The 19922-nt window shown below is 40.2% G+C and overlaps 1 protein-coding gene across 1 annotated transcript in view; it reads right to left on the minus strand.

The window, feature by feature from the left end:
• Window positions 1–251: 251 nt before the first annotated feature.
• Window positions 252–19922, minus strand: part of LOC111344969 (uncharacterized) — a 29644-nt gene continuing 9973 nt past the window's right edge. The window contains exons 19-48 of the mRNA XM_088756413.1: window positions 19560–19659; window positions 19197–19292; window positions 18623–18858; window positions 18221–18329; window positions 17351–17679; window positions 16636–16774; window positions 15278–15457; window positions 13839–14028; window positions 13152–13291; window positions 12629–12862; window positions 11876–12138; window positions 11378–11486; window positions 10611–10955; window positions 10111–10149; window positions 9858–9975; window positions 9634–9705; window positions 9448–9519; window positions 9018–9089; window positions 8604–8675; window positions 8398–8469; window positions 7972–8043; window positions 6953–7024; window positions 6724–6795; window positions 4941–5986; window positions 3233–3441; window positions 2565–2736; window positions 1974–2034; window positions 1241–1433; window positions 971–1150; window positions 252–751 (exon numbers count right to left, since the gene is read on the minus strand). Of these exons, the coding sequence (XP_088612539.1) occupies window positions 656–751; window positions 971–1150; window positions 1241–1433; window positions 1974–2034; window positions 2565–2736; window positions 3233–3441; window positions 4941–5986; window positions 6724–6795; window positions 6953–7024; window positions 7972–8043; window positions 8398–8469; window positions 8604–8675; window positions 9018–9089; window positions 9448–9519; window positions 9634–9705; window positions 9858–9975; window positions 10111–10149; window positions 10611–10955; window positions 11378–11486; window positions 11876–12138; window positions 12629–12862; window positions 13152–13291; window positions 13839–14028; window positions 15278–15457; window positions 16636–16774; window positions 17351–17679; window positions 18221–18329; window positions 18623–18858; window positions 19197–19292; window positions 19560–19659 (5160 nt within the window). The 3' untranslated portion in view covers window positions 252–655. The remainder of the gene's footprint in view (window positions 752–970; window positions 1151–1240; window positions 1434–1973; window positions 2035–2564; window positions 2737–3232; window positions 3442–4940; window positions 5987–6723; window positions 6796–6952; window positions 7025–7971; window positions 8044–8397; window positions 8470–8603; window positions 8676–9017; window positions 9090–9447; window positions 9520–9633; window positions 9706–9857; window positions 9976–10110; window positions 10150–10610; window positions 10956–11377; window positions 11487–11875; window positions 12139–12628; window positions 12863–13151; window positions 13292–13838; window positions 14029–15277; window positions 15458–16635; window positions 16775–17350; window positions 17680–18220; window positions 18330–18622; window positions 18859–19196; window positions 19293–19559; window positions 19660–19922) is intronic.

Here is a 19922-nt window from a genome sequence, read left to right on the forward strand (position 1 = left end):
CCATCTATCCAGTTACGTCTGTGGTGTCGCATTGTTGCAAAATGTTTAAGAGGGTTATGGGGAACGTTAATCTGCGGGCAGGCTCGTCGGCGTTATCATACGGGTGGTGAGGCCCGCGGCACGTTCCGAGTCGGCGAGCGATGTGAGCGCGCGAGAGGTCCACAGAGATTGCACCATTTTCAGCCCAAGACTCCACACAGACCTCTTGCACACCAGCCTGATGGAATCTCACGAGCTTTGTCTCTCATGGCCCAGCGCTAATGCGAGCCTTCTCGCAGGCTATGATTGCTTTTGAACTGGTAATAAAAGTTAGGCGGTTGCCTCCTTCGCAGTCGTCCTTAAAACGCTAGTTAAGAGTAAGTGACCCATTAATAGAGTGTATGGCAAAGAAGGACTCAATATTAGATGGATAGTTTATTAAAATCAGCGGATAACGGAGAACGGATAATCTATTTGTACTCGCATCCATACTTGCGAAAAAAAGTTACAAAGTTGAAAGAAATTATTAGAAATAATGAACATACAGTAGAGTCAGTAAATAGGGTTTACAATGAAATAATTCAAAAATTGTCCATCTGGAGATAAGAGTTGTATCCAATAAAACAATGCTGTGCCAAACTTTTTCCAATTATAAATATGTCTCCGGGACTCCAACTTAATGCTGAATCTCCTCCAGCAACTCCCGGATGTTAGACGCTTTAGGTCTCTTTTCAGCTGTTTTCTCAAAACACTGGTTCATGATTTCATGCAGCTGAAAAATAGTAAAATTTAGTAAGGAGAGAAAAGCTACCTCTTTCGTTTTGAAGAAACAGAAAACATTCACGATATAATGGTCATTCTCTTCATGCCTATTTAATGGCTTTGAATCAGGCCATGTCTTGTCATCCAATACCAGACATTACCGGGAGGACTGTGGGCTCATTTCCTGATCAGCAGCTAGTAATCAAGCTGTCACTAGTAATAACCCTACCTGAACGTATTCATTGGACCCATGACAGTGTCCTAATAGGGTGGCTATCAACTGTCCCAACTGCTCAATATCGTTGCCATGACGAATCTGCTTATTAGCTCCCCAGTTTGTAAACGAACTAGGCTCATTGTTCTTGGACACTCGAGACAATCCTCCCAAGACCGCTCTCACCGGAGGAAGCTGAAAATAATCGATAGTATGTACTTTTGACCAAGTGATTCTATTTAGTATCCAATGCAATTTCGCAAAAAACGTGGAAATTTTATTTACCCTTAAGCAATGAGCAATCAAAATGTTGCTTGTTGTGACGTTGTTATGCACCATCCCAAGTTCCTGTAGTCTTTCTATAGCGCTGATGACGTCACAGGCTATAGCCCAAACTGCATCAAAATTGAGGATAGTTCCCTCGTCGCTAAGAACATCTTGCAATGTTGAAGTCGACACAAAATCATAGCAAATCAGTCTGAAGCAAAAGGAACATATATTTTGGAAATCATCACACACAACAAGCCCAATTAAGACTACTTAGTGTTCCCTCTTTCACTGTCCTACGAGTATGGTGGGAAAGTAAACGCATAGCTGTTGTTTGAACAGGAAGGGACTTGTAATGACCACGAAAACCCATGAGCGCATGATGCGCGAAACTCCTTGTCTCGTTCCACTTGAACGCGAAAGGCTGATCAATTTATTAGATCAGGTCAGGTCATTTCATGTTTCGAATGTCTTTTTCAGGGCTCAAAATTTAGACTGCATCAGGTTTGCCTTACTTTGCCTTGTGATGGTCTTAAAAGCTCTCGTCGCCTTCTCAACCAATCAGATGCAAAACTAAAGCCAATCATGGCTTCGTTAACGCGTCTAACACGCACCAAACCATTTAAGTCTAATTTTGTTCGAACTTCTTGATCTTTTGGCCTCGCTCAAATGTCCTCAGTCCTTTGACATTTCTGCGATGAAAGTCTAAGATAATTTTCAATTGTCTTTTAACATGAAAGCTGTTACTAACAGACTATTCGATTGTAACTCGCGGATCTTCACTTTCCCGTGATCAATATCATGGTCACGGGCTGCAAGGGAAAAATAGAAATAATGCTTGAGCAAAGAAGAAATTCATTATTAAAAAGCAGGGTGACTGAATTAAAATACTAGATGAATGACACACTTATTCAAGAACCCCGGCCTGCATATCTACAAAAACCTTTCTTAATTTGAAAAGCTCAAATATTTTGTTAACTTAAAAATTTTGTTGACAACAACGGCAAGGTAAAATTGGCTCTTAAAAAATTTGAATTCATTTTAAGTGCATCTTTTCTGGATCGCGTGGGAACTATTTGTTTCCTATTTAATTTTCAAAATTCCCCAGGGAGACCCGGGATCAAAGTCCTACTGCCTTATATTCATGTAAGAATATATTTAGCAGCAATCAATCATGTCTCTACAGCAGGATATTAAAACACTTAAAAGCAGTAGGAAAGTGTTTCCAATTCCTCGGCAACTTCGATACTCGTTAACTTTTTCCACTGTTTAACAGCAAATCATCCTAGTAGTATATGATTCCGTTCAGAGGACAAAACAAAAGGATCTTTCATTCACTCGCCTGTAGAGTGCCAACGATAACTGAGAAGAAAAGGAAATTCTTCTCTCTCACTACACAGGCGCTTTGCCACATCAAATTCTCGAATCCAGTCTTCTTTGTGCTCTGTGGCAAAGTACTTCAATAACACCATCCTTGAAATGTCTCCTCCCTCAGACCAAGCTACAGCATAACCCTGTAACAGCAAAGACTCATTGAGAAGGTTAAACCCATACCAGCCTAATGGCCCTCCCTTCCCTCCCCTCCCATCCAACAAGTCTTTAAGTCAAGTAAGCCTGTTGGTTCGCTGGTAATAATTTATACTCCTAAGCATAAACCAATTGCTCATGATCGTCAAATGTCCTGGCCAAGAACACGATGCAATGACTTGGGCAGGGCTCGAACTTAGCTTCTCCAGTAGGTATTCAGTCCAATGCATGCTTTGACCGTTAATTCCCCAGCCAAATTGTTCAGACAGTCAGTGACTAACTCAGATAAAAGCCAAGTCTGAGATCCTAACCGAGGTAAAATCTTCGACCTTCCACAGACTGGTAATATACTCTGACCGATGAGCAACATTGAGAGTGATCGCACCTTAGGTAGCATGTCATATGTACTTGCATAGCTCCATAAATCTTTCCCCCAGGATATCAGGATTTTTTATTATGGTAAACATTATTCCACACACTTACAATGGAAGGTTTTCCAGCGGTGTCGTCTTTTAGAATATTCACTTCTTCAATCAGCATCAGTTTAGAGTGCTTCATGTGCTCACTATTGTGTTCACTATTGTCTCGTTCATGCTGTCCTGGTGAAGGCAAGGGACGTGGGAAAGCGATGATATCGGCGATCAGGGTGGCATCATGGGATGGTTTCATCAAATCCACTGCCTGCCTCCGACCTTAGATGAATAAAAATAAATCATGCAACTACACGTTAGTCTGCGACCGAAATACAAGGACTTACTCGCATACCGCACTGAAGAAGTATTCCTCGTTTAAGACAAGTTTTTCATATCTCGAACTTGATTGCTTACGAGATTTATCTTCAATTTTAGAAAATATGCGTTGCTTGACTTGTACTTTTCCATAAGATATCGAACGTACTCCTTGGAAGTAGTTCTCTTCAAAGTGCCCTTTTGAAAGGTTCTTTAAAGGGGAGATCAGGGGCGGATCCACGAAGTTTTGATTGGGGGGTCCAAACTTTGGTTCAGAAAGGACTGTTGGACTCTTTTGAGGCAAATTACTTCTCCCCCACACCCCACACCCCTCCCACCAGTCGCGGATGCACGTTATATATTCCTTAGCCGCTTACCGTTTGCTTGGATTCATTAATTAAAAAAATCAGCTTGTTGAAAAATGATATACGATCCCGTCGATGTAAGAATTTCAGTCTCAAAGTTGTAAGCGTCAGGTCTGATAGGGGGGGGGGTCCGGGCCCCCCAGACCTTCCTCCTGTATCCGCCTCAGGAGATTCACCTTTTTGTGGGTTACTGCCCCCCAAGACCTTGGGGGGCAGTAAGCAAACCATGATTGGCCAACTCTGCTAAAAACAACATGAAATCGCCAAAATTTATGTGGTCTGAGAACGGCGAATCATTTACGTCTCCGCCTCCGGGTTAGCTCAATTGGTTAGAGCGCCGGATTGTGTTGTGCGGGAGGTCGAGGGTTCGATCCCCGGCCGGACCAATATTCATGGTCTTAAAATAACTGAGGAGAATTTGCTACCTTTCTATAACATCAGTGAAATGGTTAGATTTTCTAGTCTTCTCGGATAAGGACGAATAAATGGAGGTCCCGTCTCCTGCAGGGTTAGGGGTAGGAGACGTTAATTTCCCACACACGAGATTACTGTGTGATGGATGTCCTCCCCTGGGGTGGGATGTGTGGGGGAAAAGGTGAGGTCGTTACATGGACTAAAGCGGCTGCCAGAGGCGCCTGATAATGCTGACGTCCGATCTCAACCTTAGTAACACTGTACACCTTAGCAATTCAGCCTATGCTGCTATTAAGGTATCGAATCATTCACTTTCACTTTCACTTTCACTTTCACTTACGTCTTTTTGTGGAATGCAAGGGTGTTCAATTTTAACTTAAAAATTATGCCGAAGTTGAGGTCCAAAGGCATCTAGCCACCAACGAAATCATTGTGGACGGTTTCCTCGGTGCTCCCGTTCTACATGCTTCCGGTCCCGAGAGGGACCCCATAGATGATAACAACTGTGTCAGGCTCTGGGTGAAGAGGGTGAGGAGGGGGGGGGGAGGGTGCAAAAATAACAGGGGCCAAAAGTCCCAGTATAAAAATAAGGAACAAATGGTGCTTTCCTTATTCCTTTATTCGTCATTAGCCCATCCCATCGAATTAAGTGCACTCAGTTCACCGATAATTGTCATTACTCACCTGGCATTCGCTCGTTCAATGTCTTCATTACAATACCAGTGATATGTTTTCCCTTTTTGGTTAAGCTTTGCTTTGCTCGTTGGGTGGAAAAAGTGTACAGGATTGGATTTATGGAGGAGTTGATAGGAAGAACAAACACTGCAATCCACACGTAGGCGATTTTGTTTGGATCCTCAAAATTCCCAGTTAGCGATAAAACACTGATTGTTATGATGGGCATCCAGCAGCAGAAGTCTGTCATCACGATGAAGGCAAGCCTCTTAGCCATCTCGGATTCCTTTTTGAAATTCGTCGATCGCGCTGCACGTGCAGCACGCTTCACCGTCCAAAATATTGAGATATACGCCACGAGGATAAAGGTGAAAGAAATGAAGTTCAAGCCCACAAAGAATGAGAAGGAGTATTCCCAGCCAGCCGGTGTGCCCTCTGAAAGCTGAAGCGGAAGGCAGACGGCAGAGCGACTATAGAAACCGAAATCCCCGCTTTCATCGTAAAAGTAGTTTACTCCGGTGATAGGAATCACAGATATGACTATGCCAAACATCCATACACCCATGCAGGAAAGGACGGCCGCTTTGTAAGTAAGGCGCTTGAACTTGAATGGGAAGACGATACAGATAAGTCGGTCGATGGTGATAATGGTGAGAATCAGGACAGAAACTTCACTGGAGAGCATCGAAAGAGCTCCAATGATTTGACAGCCGATGCTAGATCTCCATTTAATGTCATGCTTAAAGTATTCCCCTCGCCATCTTGAGTCCATGATGGCGATCGTTAATAGATACACGCCCATAAACAGATCAGCTACGGCCAGATTGGTCAGCAGACAGGACTGAACCCTGCTTTCTTCTTTATCAGCGGCACGCCATATTATGACGAGGACGTTGCCAAGGAGCGCAAGTATTCCCAGAATCCAGATACAGACCTGAACAGCTTCGTTTTTCATGAGGTCGTCACAGCTCGAAAACTCGTTGATTGGAGAATCGCAGTCAACTCCTTCGATTGACTTTATGGCGTAGCAGCAGAAAATAAATCGGTCGAGTTTCCTGTGTAAAAAAATATCTCATGATAGGCACGATTGACAATTTTACCTCACTCCTCCCTAGGGGAAGTTTTTATTCAAATGTCGAAAGTAGTAAGGGAATGCACTTGTTTTGCTATTCGTTGCTTATTGATTGGTTCAGATTAATCCGTACACCCTCTCAACCAATGAAATGCACGATAATTTCCGTACTTGATGCCGGTTGACGTGTGTTCGTAAAGTTTTGTATGGGCGTGAAAAAAAAAGTAAGCAGCAATATCACTCATGTTTTTAAGAGTGATGATAATTTTTAACGTTACGACGAAACATGCGATTACTTGTTTATATTATTTAGGGAAAAATTTTATTTCATTAGGAAGGTCAAAAACCAGCTAATATGGTACTTAAAATAATAAATAAATAAATAAATACGTAAATTGAAGCTCCGCTTTAGGGGCTTGCCAGCCACAATGTCAACTAACTAAGTGGTTAAAAATCCCCAATGAAAGGAGGCAGACCAGTGGGCTATTTAAAGAGCGCAGCCGAGGAGTTGAACTAGGAGCAACCGAGAACAAATCCAGTGAGTGGCAGAGTGGAGGATTTGAGCCTGGGACACCAGATTACAAGTCCAGCACCCTAACCGCTCGGCCACGCCGCCTTCCCGTACTTCTAAATCTGATTGGGCGAAATTGGAAAGCGCTTTGTGAAATAGAACAAGTTCGAAGGCCAACAAGAGTAGAATGTTCATTGATAGATACTCACAAATACTTCAAGTTTTCTAGTTCACTAAATGCATCGGAAGGTACATCAGATAGCTTGTTATTGTTTAGATACCTGTAGCAATGGATAAAAAATATTTTACGTATTGACAAACTGTTATTTTTCAAATCTAAGATTTGATTTAAGGCAGCTGTCAAGCTAACCATCTAGGAATTTTTTTAACTTAAGTTTTTGTCATCGACATATAGCGATCAACAAACACTCTACTCACAAATATTCCAGTGATTTGAGTCCTTTGAAAGTTCCCTTCGTCACCACTGTTAGTTCGTTCCCACTCAAATCTCTGAGGAAAAAAGCGAAGTTACTTCTGTCATAAGATTGATAATTCAAAGGTTTTCTGGAGGATCTAAATGGACCTCACTTGAATTTTCTATCTTAATGGGCCATTTCGAGAAACGAAGTACACTCTACACAACAGAAATGTGTAGAGCTTCCAGGTATTCAAGGTGACTAAGACCACAAAATTAATCGGCTAGCTATGTTATTTCCAATGATACCTTATCATTCAAACAGTGACAAAAATTATTATGCTGGTTTTATCATCGTGTGACCATTTATATCCTAACATCAGCATGCATATATTCTATACTCTTCTCTATACTTTTCCTCTGTGATTGACAACAAGAATTTGTCTAACAATCAAGAGCTTCCTTGGTTTGTGCTAATTTTCCTTTGTTCTCAGGACCTTAATGTGTGATTCAGGGGTGATATCAAGATTGTGAGAAGAAAGCAGATGCTTGTCACCCTCAAGTCAAATGGTTACACCACCTAACGTTTTACTTCCTGATGTGACTTATGTAAATTTCTCTGTCAATATTCATGTAAAATCAAGTACGCAGGAGAAAAGATTTAGATAACATCCAGCTGAAGGATGTTAGTTTGATGCAAACCAAAACTCTTTTCAACTACCATACGTGGAAATATAGGAAGAACCAGTGACTTTATGGGCTTAGAGCCCTATTGTATACCATGAATCAAGGTAACAGTAGTGTAGATGTTAGATGAAAAGACAATCAATTCTATTTCTTTTTTTGATTATTTCACTGTTTGAATTTCAAAACTTATGATATCACGATGTTGAATGTAAACACAGCGAAAAAAACTTTTCGAGAGCAGTAAGTACATGGACTTTCGAGAAACGGGCCCCAGTGGGCAACCAATTATTCTTAGTTTTTACAACTGTTTGTTTCTTTCTCTAATGATGACCAATTTTTGGATTGCCATACTTACAACACTTTCAGCTTTGAAAGATCTTCAAACAGGCCTTCTGGTAATGTTTTGAGTTTGTTATCCTGAAGATACCTAATTGCACATGGCCAATCAAAAAAGTAATGATACAAAACCATAATACATAACCTAATCGAAAAATGAGGAAAAGAAAACCCACGAAAATTTCTAATTTCCAATCTTGATCTAAAAAGAATTCCACGAAAATTTCTAATTTCCAATCTTGTTCTAAAAACAATTCCATTTCAGAAGTCTTCATGGGGTCTTCAGAGTGTCACAACGGAGAAAAACTAAACCCCAATATAACCTGTACACGGACCCCTAAAATTGATTAATAAGGACTTCGACACATCACAAACAGTCTATAATTATTTCAAATTAAGTCACGGGAAACATTACCTGAAATATATGAAGGATAACAATACTTACAGATGGGTCATGGTGCTTTTGTTTTCAAAAACACCATATTCCACTCTCTCAATCTGGTTTGAACGCAAGCCTCTGAGAGCAAATATGAAATTTTAGTTTAGGCCATCTCCACTTAAGGTTGTTGAAGACATTTTGAAAGCTTCACACGAGAAATAGAGTATTGCAAATTTAATTGGGTCACTTGTAGTTTAGAAGTTAATACTTACAAAACCTCTATACTAAAAAGTCCATCCAACATTCCTTTTACTACTTTGCGAAGACGGTTTTTCCCTAAATCTCTGAAGCAAATCAATCAATTTCATTAAGTTTAAATTGTGTAAAATGAAGTGGAATGAAGTCTAATGACCCAATCAAGGACACTCAGTTTTAAGTCGTGTTGAAAGGAATGCGAGTTGTCGATGTATAAACTCTGTGATTGCTCGGGTAAATTTGCGCCGCCATTTTAGAGAGTAGGATGCGTAATAAGAACAAGTATGCAAGCGTCAGTCGTTTGCACTACATCGAGCTCAATGGAAAATCGTTCAACTGCACCCACTATGACTTCCCGCCTTTGATTAAAATCGATCCATAGTGACAAACCTGCGATGAGGGTCGGCCTTGTAAGGTACACAAATACTTACAGAACGCGTAAATTAGGAAGTTCAAGAAAGACTCCGTCGGGAAGAGATTGTAAGAAGTTGAAGTTCAGTCGCCTGGAACAAAAAGTGCAGCGTTAAATTCAATGAACATATAACTGATAGCAGCCTTAAAGCGACTTTCTTCTGAAAGCTAAGTAGATATACACGACCGTAGAGGGTTTCGCTTTTTGTCACCATTGGGCAAGCAAATCTGCCCAGATGTTACCATTTGGATCTGAAATGGGGTAGCAGTTTTTAAAACCCTCTCAGATCACAGCATCTCCACCTTATTTTCTTCTTGGTTTATGCTAGTGTAAAGACAAAAAAGACCGTATTATGCGGTTTTCCAAATCGAGGACTGCATTATTTTAAATGAAGAAACAACTCACTCGGCAACAAAAGTTACCCTTAAAATGTCGTGATGCATACTAACATAGTTTCGACGGATGGGACATTTTGAAAGCAGTTTTCTCTGAGGCGAAGCAGAATATTGAAGCTCATGTCTCTAGAAAAAAGTAATCAGTTCGTTAAGTTCCCCAGCCAGTTCACCTAACTCTATAGCAGAAATCTTGATGCAGATTTTTTATTCTTTTAATCAACAAATATAAAGTTTACTCACATATATTCTAGCTTGTCGAGATTTGCAAAGGCCTTTTCTTGTAACTGAGGTATCCGATTTTTCTGGAAAAACCTTGAAAGAAATATTAAACTTGCAGTAAACAAGAATAGAAATTCTAATCATCACAAACCAACAGAGCAGCTAACAAAGAAAAGGAAAACAATGTGGATATGTCAATCATGAAGTTGAAAAACAACAAAACTATCAAGCTTTTCATGGCTTACACAGCTCGAGTATTAGGGGGGAGATTAGATGGAACACTGAGCAGGTCTACTCCAGTTACAATAGTCCCGTTGTCTTTGCCTTCACCGAAATCTTCACATTTGCAGCTCGATGGGCAACCTAAGAACAAGAGAAAACAATACTATCATTCAGTCTACAGCTGACAACTAACGTCCAAATCTGGGACGATAGGAAAACGCGCAAACAGTAAATTAGAAGCATAACATTAGAGCGCGAGACCCAAAGATTGTTTACTTTGCCGACGTGAACAGGATGGTTCGTCATTGTCCTTGGCTGGAAAAAGAAAAGAAGAGTTTTTAAATACCCGTATAGGAGAGTACTGGAAGGAAATAAAAGGGCTCAAAGACGTTAGTCAAGAATACTGCGAATAGATTACTACTGGTAAACTTAATCAGAAATTTAACGCATAATAAAAAACTCGTCTCTTTTAAATGCACTCAGGACAGAATATACTTATATTCAAAATCCTGAATTGGTTTCCTTTGGTATTTCGCAATTTTTTTCAACCAAAGAAAGGTATACCATGGATGGTATTCATTAGATTTGGGAAAATTTTCTAAATACAAAATAATGAATCGTATTTGACACCTTAGTGGATTTCTTAATAGCCTTCTTCCACACATAAATGAGCCCTATCTCCAGCATGGAGACCACACTTTGAATACTGAACAAGGAAGCAGAATGAAAAAAGGAATCATAACAAAAACGCAATAAACTTTGTGATTTTCATTTACCTGAAACAGAATGATACAAGGCTTTTAATCTGGCCACAGGTAAATTTCCGTGACAGCTCAGAAAAACTGTTAAATGATTCGAGGAAGATAAGAAATCTGGAGGAAACAGATAGCCGCAGAATTTGCCCAACGAGGGTCCAGTTGTTTCGCTACCATCAAAAACCTCCACAAAACATTTATCGCATGTGGGGTGTTCTCTGAGTCTGAATTCTTGGAACTTCAAGTGGATTATATGACGTTGTGGGACGGTTATGAGCCATCTGCAAAGAATGTCATCAAGAGAATGTCCCGGATATAAAGGAGAGAAGAAATATCCCGGCTTGTTAGTCAATGTTTCGTTACAGGCTGAAACAGGATGAAAGAACTGTTAGTTGATGAGACAAAATGGAGCTGGTATGTTTCTTATAACAAAAGGACAGTCTGTAAATATTGTGGCCAATCAGGTAATTATTGAAAACCCCTTCCACATTCAAGAAAAAATTGAACATACTTTGTTTAAACGTGCGATTACAAAGCGAAGAGGAGGACCAACATTACATTCAGCCAATCTGTGACGCTAGGTTCGTGAATCAAACTAAGAAACCGCTGGAGGGAGGTAATTTATCCTTCAAAAAGTCGATATGGCAAAGATGGAAAGTGGCGCTTTTGTTAATTTGTCAGTTTGTGTCAATTTGTCAAAAGTGTAATTTTCATCCCTTTCCAAAAGCTTTCCCCACAATGTGAATGCGGTTTAGCGCATCTAAGGAATGTTTCTACTAAAACCATACCTTGTTTAGCTGACCAGGGTTTGTGTTGGCAAAGGTTTCCCTCCTCAATGTACAATCCTGCCAATGCTATCAAGTCCTCTCTTGTCTCTGTTTTACCTTCTATTAGCACCTGTTTATTGTATCAGACAATAGCAAAAAAGGAAGAAAAATATATAACAAAAAAAACTCATATTTATGGTCGATCGCTGTAACTCGTCAACCTCGAAAAACTAAAAAAAGTGGACATGGAAATGGAGAAAATTGCATAAACAAAGAACTTTACGCCACGCTACGGAATTGTTTTTCGAGGAGAACTATCGATCTGTTGGAAAGCTTTATTCGAAGTAAAATACAATGGAAAGCTGCGGGTAATGGGCAACTGGTTAAGTTTTTCTAATATTTTTCTATGCTTAAAACCTGGAAACCATTTTTTTTTTTTTTTTTTTTTATACCGTCAGCACAAACATTTATCCCTTCCGAGCAGAATATGCTCCTGACATAATATCCCGAGACACATACCTGAAACTCAGAAAGACAATTCAAAGGAACTTGTCCGTAGAGCCAGTTCTTGCCAGTGTTGCTTCCTGAAATCCAGATTGGAATTTTACGGTAGGTTTTTGTCTTCTGGTAAATTGTAAGTGTCTTCTTCCCAGGTCCCCAGAACATGTAGCGAAACTTTAGGCACTCACTAGGCCAGTCATGTGATCTATTGTATAGCGGGCTCATGAGAACAGCCAACTGGGTAAACTGGGTGACGTTAGTGTCCACGACAAGTCGGCCACCTGGATCAGAAATAAAATTGAACGCATTTTATTTACAGAAGATCATCGTAAACTCTATCGATAAATTACCAAGAAACAAAGAACATTTAACAACGTGTTGAGCGAACCAACAAAACATCAAATTTCAAGAGCCATCATAGAAGAAAGTTGATCAAATTGCGACATTGATGCAGCGGTTATTGGTTCAGAGTCGAGCATGGTTCCAAATTTCTTCCCTTGACTAATTTCTCTCAATCAGCTGTAGAACTAATTATAAAGCCTTTCCCGACATGGATTAATAACAAAAGTTTTTTGAATTATGGTGTAACGGAAAACGAGAGTTGGATTTGCAAGGTGAGAAAGTGCAACTTTTTTCGCTCGTTTCTTCTTGTGGTTTCGCAGCTCAGTTTCAAAACTCCCTTAACCAGCCAAAAGGATCTTTTCATATCCAAACTTTAGAGCAATAAATTAAGGACTGATTGCGATCAAATTCTCGTCACTATGAACTTGCCTCCTCTATCGCTGCAGGTTCGAAACCATTTTACTTCCACTTCTTTCTGCAACCCTTTTCTGACTGTTTTCCAGGCTTTCACGTCACCATCTTCGCTATCACATCCAAATGACATGCGCAGTATCTCCTCGACTGGCATTGGGTGACCCCACAGATTGAATCCACTCAATACACCCAAAGCAATTGACGCATTTTCGCTGGAATTTCTGAAACCAATGGTCATGGTTCCTCCCCCTGGGTGTAACAGGTTAAGAGATTGTAGCAATTTTGTTACAACTCTTAAATTTTATGAAAAAAATTATGTAATCATCCGGAAGTTCGTTAACTCACGAATTTGACCCTCAGCTTAATTTTTTGATCGCAGAGGTTAATTGTACCTCGGCGTTCTCGTTTAAAATCAGCCATCGGTCTAGTTAGAAAGTAAATGTGGAAAAATGCAACGCAAAATCAACCAGACAAATAAAAAATGACACTTTCGCTGAAGCCATTGAGCAAATGTCACTAATTTCTCTACAAAAGGTACCTTCGATCGGCGTAAAATGGAATTCAAATGAACCATATCTTCTCTCGCCGTCTTTGAACACCTGCATGAGCCCCTTACGAATATTCCACAATACACACACGTGGTGCCACATGTCATCTGCTACGCCCATCGGTATTTTGCTATGAATAAAATATAAAGATAATCAGGCATTTAAACTGAATTCATCTATCCATCCATCCATCCATTCATCCATATGGTGGCATGTGGCCACTCACTAAGTTACAGTAGTAGGTGCAATCCAGGATGTATTATAATTGGAAATTGTTACATCTCCTTTACACCTTCTTACACAAACTGGTTCTCGAAAAATTAGGAGTCTTAAGCAGTCTCAGCGATGGTGTCAACGAAAACAGAAGCTAAGAAATGAATTCGGTTTTATTTGAGAAAATGGCAGCACCGACTGCATTAAAGAATAGAATAGAAACTTGATTTATTCGCTTTCGGTGTTCCACATTTCGGACTCCTGAAGAATTGGCGGTATCCTGTTGTTGTTCTGTAGAGGACGGCCACGAAATGAAAACCACCCGTAGAATTATATTTCGGCTCGTCAAACTTTTAGTTTGGTCCTGTCTCGTCCTCGTTTACCTTGCTTATCCAGTTTGCTTAAATTCTCTTTTATGCACTTTCCAAGGGAACAATGAATTAATTAAATATTTTGTTTCCTACCTCCTCCTTTTTTCCATTTGTAATACAAAAGTGTCGTTGCTGACGTAGCATCCCAGTTGCAGCGACTCGCCATGCTCCTTGGAGACTTTATATTCGATGAAAAAACCATCATGAGAGGTCTTTAACCAAAAGCAGAGCGTAAAACCCTTGAGGAGTGGTGAAATTTCCGAGAATGACACATAGCCAAGATCTATATCAGGAAGATGAATCTCTTAGTTTCCTGGATCGAGAGTTCATGTAATGTTAAAAAAAATTTCCCATCAATTATATAGCAAACCATAGACAGCTGAAACTTTGATGGAGGATGCAATGACAAGACAGATCCATTCTTAACCTCCATTTAATAGATTTTCACTTCAGAGGGGAAGCATGAAGATTACGGGAAACTTTTTCCTGAATGTACTCAGAAGCTTACGCTCTGAAACAAAAATTCAGTTAGAGTCGGACCTCCCTTCGCGACTACCTCTCGTTGTGAACACCTCCAGTTAGCGACCACTTTTTCAAAATACCAAAAGTTTCCAAGTCAGATCACAATAAATGGAACCTCTCGTAAGTGACCATCTCTCGCAATTGACCTCTTTTAGAAATTCTCAACCTCCCGTAGGAGACCACTTGACAGACAATCGGTTTTTCTCTCACAAGTGGAAACTGAAAATTGTTTCAACAATTGTTTCGTTATAGAGCCACAGGAAGTGCTTCCCGAAATGGCTTTGCCGCGTGATTTTTTGCTTGTGTTCGGTTCCTAGAGAATTTTGGACAGCACCACTTGGAATAACAAACGAACCAAGTTTCCTTTACGAGAATTGTCCCAAACGCGCTGTACTAAATAATATGTGAGATACAAAATAATCACCATAGATCCTAAGCTAAGTTCTTGTTTTTTTTTGCTTGAATACGCCGCAAAGAGTTATTCCTATAGGTTTCCATAAGCGCTGGCCGGGAAGGGACGGTCACCATATGAAAATTACTCGAGATATGGAAGCTAGTAAGCGACCACCTTCCGTAAGATATCACTTAGACTTCACATTTTGGATGGTCGCTTACGAGAGGTTCAGCTGTATTTGTGTTCGCCGAGAACAATAAAATTCAGAAACATACAAACTAATTAGGTCATGTGCTTCTAATTGACCATATCGCTGTAAATATTACGGTCAAACTCACATGGTAGTAAGGATATCAAGTGTCAGAGTAGTTTAGGCCCTTGGGTTTCACATTTGCGGATTCCAGTTCTAAATCTTACAGTCATTGACTCAATTGGGTTCGTAATCCCTGTGTTAAATGACTCAGCAGCGCATAACAATTGTAGCTGAGATTTTTTCAAAAAGTTCGTTTTGAATTTCCAGTTCATTAGTTTAGTTTCCCCAAACAGCAAAGAAAAAAAGTTATAGAAATGTAAGATGAATGTATTTTTTATGTAATGTATTAAAAATTTTACCCACCAAAACCACTGGAGTGAACAGAGTCGCCAACACCGCCCCGTTTGTCATTACCAGTACCACTACTGTCGTTCTGATAGATATAGTCAAGCTCCTTGTTCTTGACACTCTTCCAGCCATGAACATTTTTCCATCCACACCAGTCTTGCGATATGTCACATGGGCTGTCATTTAATTCATTCGCTAAAGGATCAACTGAACTATGATTAAGAAAAGCCTTCCCCATAAGCTTGAATTCCTATCAAGTTATTTTCAACGGCTCTCCTTGGAAAAATGCGCGTGTTTTTTGAAGGAAACCTTCCCATTTTAAGAAATAACTCTTGAAATATTCCAAATGTACTTCTCAATAGATCTGGCAAATAGATGTTGCCTTAGTAAGCGGTCTGAGATTTCTTTTTATCGTTTTCCAAAGAAGGGTATTACAGCCACTTCGACTTTCGCTTGGCCGCCATCTTAAATAGTGCACAATACACTCAAGGTGTAGTTTTTCACTCATGTTGATGCTGAATTGCTGTCGTTTAAAGAAAATTTTAGAGAATGTGGCACAGTTCTTCGTTTTCAGTTAGAGCCGGAGCACTCTTCAAGCGAAGAGAGACAGGAAAGCGAGGTAGAAGAGAATATGGAGAGGCGCCAGCTTAAAAATTCTGAAAATGTCGACCGCCGATCGAACACTTCATGGTGCTTACTGCTCCAGCTAATGAGGAAACTCTGCGACACATTTAACAAAATTTTCTTGAGGAGAAAGCAATTAAGTATCAACAGGAGTATCAAGAAACAATTACACGTCATCAGGCTAGAGTTCATCGCGTGCTATTCAAGATGGCGACCGCGGGAAATTCGCAGTGGCTGTAAGACCTTTTGGAAAATGATAAAAAAATCAGACCACATGGTAAGGCAATCAATTCTGCCAGATCTATTGAGAAATACATTTGGAACATTTTGAGAGTTACATGTTAAAAGAGAGGAGTTTCCGTCAAGGTTTTGTTGGAGGATAGAAAGATGCTACACGGCCGTGCCATTGCCAAAGCCACCACCACCGTCACTGCTACTGCCACTGCTACTGCTACTGCTTCTGCTACTCCTACTGCTACTGCCACTTCCACAGCTACCACTGTTAATACCTCTGTTACTGCTACTTTTATTGCTACTACTATTGCTATTACTTCTTCTGGTACCACTATTACCGAGTAATTTTGTTACCAACGAGTAAAGACTTAGATACAGGCAAGGGAATTAGGATAGAAAGTGGACGAGAGTATTTTTCTGATGCACTGTCTTTCCAAAAACAAACAAAAACGATTATTTTAGGCGCAGGAAGTTGCAATATCAGACGGTAGCGACTCGTGAATCAGGTACATTACCTTTACAGCCATACAGCTCCACTCTCATGGAGATGTGATGTTTCCAAGCTGTCGGTCGAAAGCGGATGAAACGTGCTATGATAAGTGGATTAACTTCATGAAAAACAACAGTGTCCATATCTGTGTTTCCATCAAATTCCTTCATGAAAAGATGGTAGTACAATTATGAAAGGAAAGCTTGTCTATTCTCACTTCAAAATCATACTATCCTCCTGAACTTATGTAAATGAAAACGGAATCGAACCAAATGAAAACGAACAAGATCAAACCTTACCGAAACGAAACGAACCGAACATAACTGAACCCAGCAAAATTCAACCGAGCTAAACCGAATCCAACTACACACAACGAGACCAAGCCTAGCTGAGCCAACTCGACCAGCCTCGCCCCGCCCCGCCCTGAATCGACCTGAAGTGTTCCGAACCGAACTTAATCAAACCAAACTCGGCCAAAAAAGATAGGCTGAACCGAATCGACCTGCTCCAACCTGTCCCTACCAATCTCACACTGCCCCGACTCGATTCGATGCGACGCGGCCTGACCCGATACGACGTGACTCCAATCGACTCGACCCGAGCTCAGCCGACCCCAACCAAACATAATCAAATCAAATGATACTAACCTCAGCCAAATGTTTATTTATTAATTTATTTATTTTTATTTTGGATGAGAAAGACAACATTAATATGATTTTGATGTGTGAAGTCCAACTCACCTTCTCTTCAATATTTTCTGGTTTCTTGTAATACTGGAAGCTTATTCCATCCCCGCTATACTGCAGCTTGTACTTCGTTACCCACTGAGGATGGTCATTCCGTCCTTGCGTTGCTACAGCCGTGACCTTCATGTACCGAATTCCCAGAGCCACTTGAAGCCATTGGTTATTGTTGTTTACGCGGGCTGACCAAGATCCCCGTTTATCGGCTGATTGTTTAAAATGTAACCTTCCCTGGGAAGGGGCGAGGTGGGCAGCCCATTGTGATGAAGCAGTGATTTTTTTATTGGAGATAGCTCCATTCTCCATGCCAAGAGGCTTTTGACAATCTAATGGTTGTTAGGGATTAAAAAGTAATGTAGCTATTGGTAAAATAGTTAGAAAAGGATAGGGTAAACCGTAGCCTATACTTTCCGCGTCCTTAGCTGTTTTATCTACGGTTAGAGGCGAGTATGGAGGTGAAAAGAAGAAAACCGTTTTAGTTTCTCTATTTGAATGTAGCCTTGGGCGTGCCAAATGTTCCCAAAACATTATGCCCTTCCTCCTTTCGCCATCTAACCCTAAAATCTAAATATTCCTTCCCCTTAATGAATGACGCACATTTCTTGAAAATTTAACTCTTATTGGGGGATTGACGGCTTTAATCTGTTTCTTCAATTGGAACAATAGGATCATTGGCTTTTAGTACAATTACATTCATTTTATTCATATTCTGCACAACATATCAACGAGTTCACCATAGTGTCACTTTGATTAGTTAGTCGTAAGAGTGTGAGGTTAATGGGCACAGGAAGTGCCTGCAACGTGAAAAAAGAACGTGACACGAACTTCAGTTTACTATGAATACGTAACCTCCAGCGTAACCCTTACCTTTAACAGCACTCCAAGGAATCAGTTTGCAAGGTTCTTTGGTGAAAGAAACATTATCTATGGCCACACATGGTCCATGAGTGAATTTTCTGACACCAACAAAATGAATCTATGGTAGGTCACAAAAAGGCAATCATGATCAGCTCAGGCATGTACAACCACGAGAAGATAGGTGTTCTGGGAAAAAGGAATGTTTAAGTCTAACCCACTCTAGTTCTAGGAACACCGTCTAAGAACACCGTCATAGAAGACACCACGACATCATTAAATCGTAACCACGTTAAGATTTTTTCTCCTTCGCAGCCTTTGTGTGGTCTAGACGCTCTCTCAAAGCGTTTCTTCACAAGCGTGACGTTGCGTGGCGTGACCTAACCAAAGGCCGCAAAAGAGAGTATTAACTACCTGAATTCGAGTTGAGTTAACTGGTATTGGAAGCTGTGCGTAACGCCACATATTGGTCGCCTCTTCTGCATGGAAATGATGTTGAGTATTGTTCGTCTTTGTGTTGTTTAATAACACAATTAACGAAGCTTTGTGCCAGAAACGAAGGCACTTCCATTTATAAGCAATGCTGTTGATGATAGGAGACGAGAGAACACAGGGCAGTTCTGATTTTCCAACTGGTAGAGAGGCGTATCCTACTGACAACAAAATACGGCGTCGTGTTAAGGAGTGATCTGCTCTGGATACCATATGATTTGGTCGCCGACATGAAAAAGTATACGTGAAATTATAGTGGGGACTGCATTTTAAGATTCCAAAGAATATCCTAACTTCGTAAAGGAAAAATATGCCAAAAAGTGCGTCCCAGGACGGCGCCATTTTGAAACTTGCCGAAGGTTATTGGATCACTTTAAAGACTTAGTTAAAAAATTCTGTATTTTCTCTTGCAATCATGGGAAGAGGGAAAGCAAACGACCGTTATCGGCGATAAAGCATCATTGTGTTACTGCCAACTGACGATCAAACAGCTTACCTCGCTTTCTCTTTCCCGCCAGATAAGTATTCAGAACCCATCCTCCATGAATGTACCAATCGCACATACTCTCATCAAAATAGCAGTCTGGACTCGCTGGAGACGAAGCATAAAAAGCAGTAGGTTATAGATGCAAATTGCGCTTCTTTTATACTTGCTGAGTTCATATCATTGTAACTAAACACGATTGTTGTTTAGAGTGCTTAATAAAGACTTTTATTATTATTATTATTATTATTTTGGCCCTAATACTGACGATACTGGACGGGAAAATAGCGAGAAATCGTGGTAATTCTAGTTAACTTGTCTTGAAACCTTTATTTCTGTTTGGATCACTTTCAATCACCTTAAAATTAAACATACTTTGCTTGAAGATTTTCTCACATGTTCCGTCCAATACGGTGAAGTCATCCACTGCAATATCACCTTTACTTCCAGTACCAACTGTTCCTTCTAGTACAAACTGAAAATAGCAATCTTGATATCAACAAAAATTGACGTCTACAAAGCTTAAATGCGTATTTTGCATTACTTTGTGAAACACGTCTGATTTTAAACCTTTTGCTTTTGGAAAATATGTGATTAAGTAAATGAAGATACAATGCACTCTTTTAAATGCCCTTATAAAACAGACCATTCTAAAAAGGAGCTCAAATTTAAAACATCTACATTTAAAGAGCGAGACTTTTGTTCAGCCAGCAGCTCCTGAAGGAGGGTGCACTGTGG

This window comes from Stylophora pistillata, chromosome 4 (genome assembly GCF_964205215.1).
Source record: "Stylophora pistillata chromosome 4, jaStyPist1.2, whole genome shotgun sequence".
In the NCBI taxonomy this organism is placed as follows: domain Eukaryota; kingdom Metazoa; phylum Cnidaria; class Anthozoa; order Scleractinia; family Pocilloporidae; genus Stylophora; species Stylophora pistillata.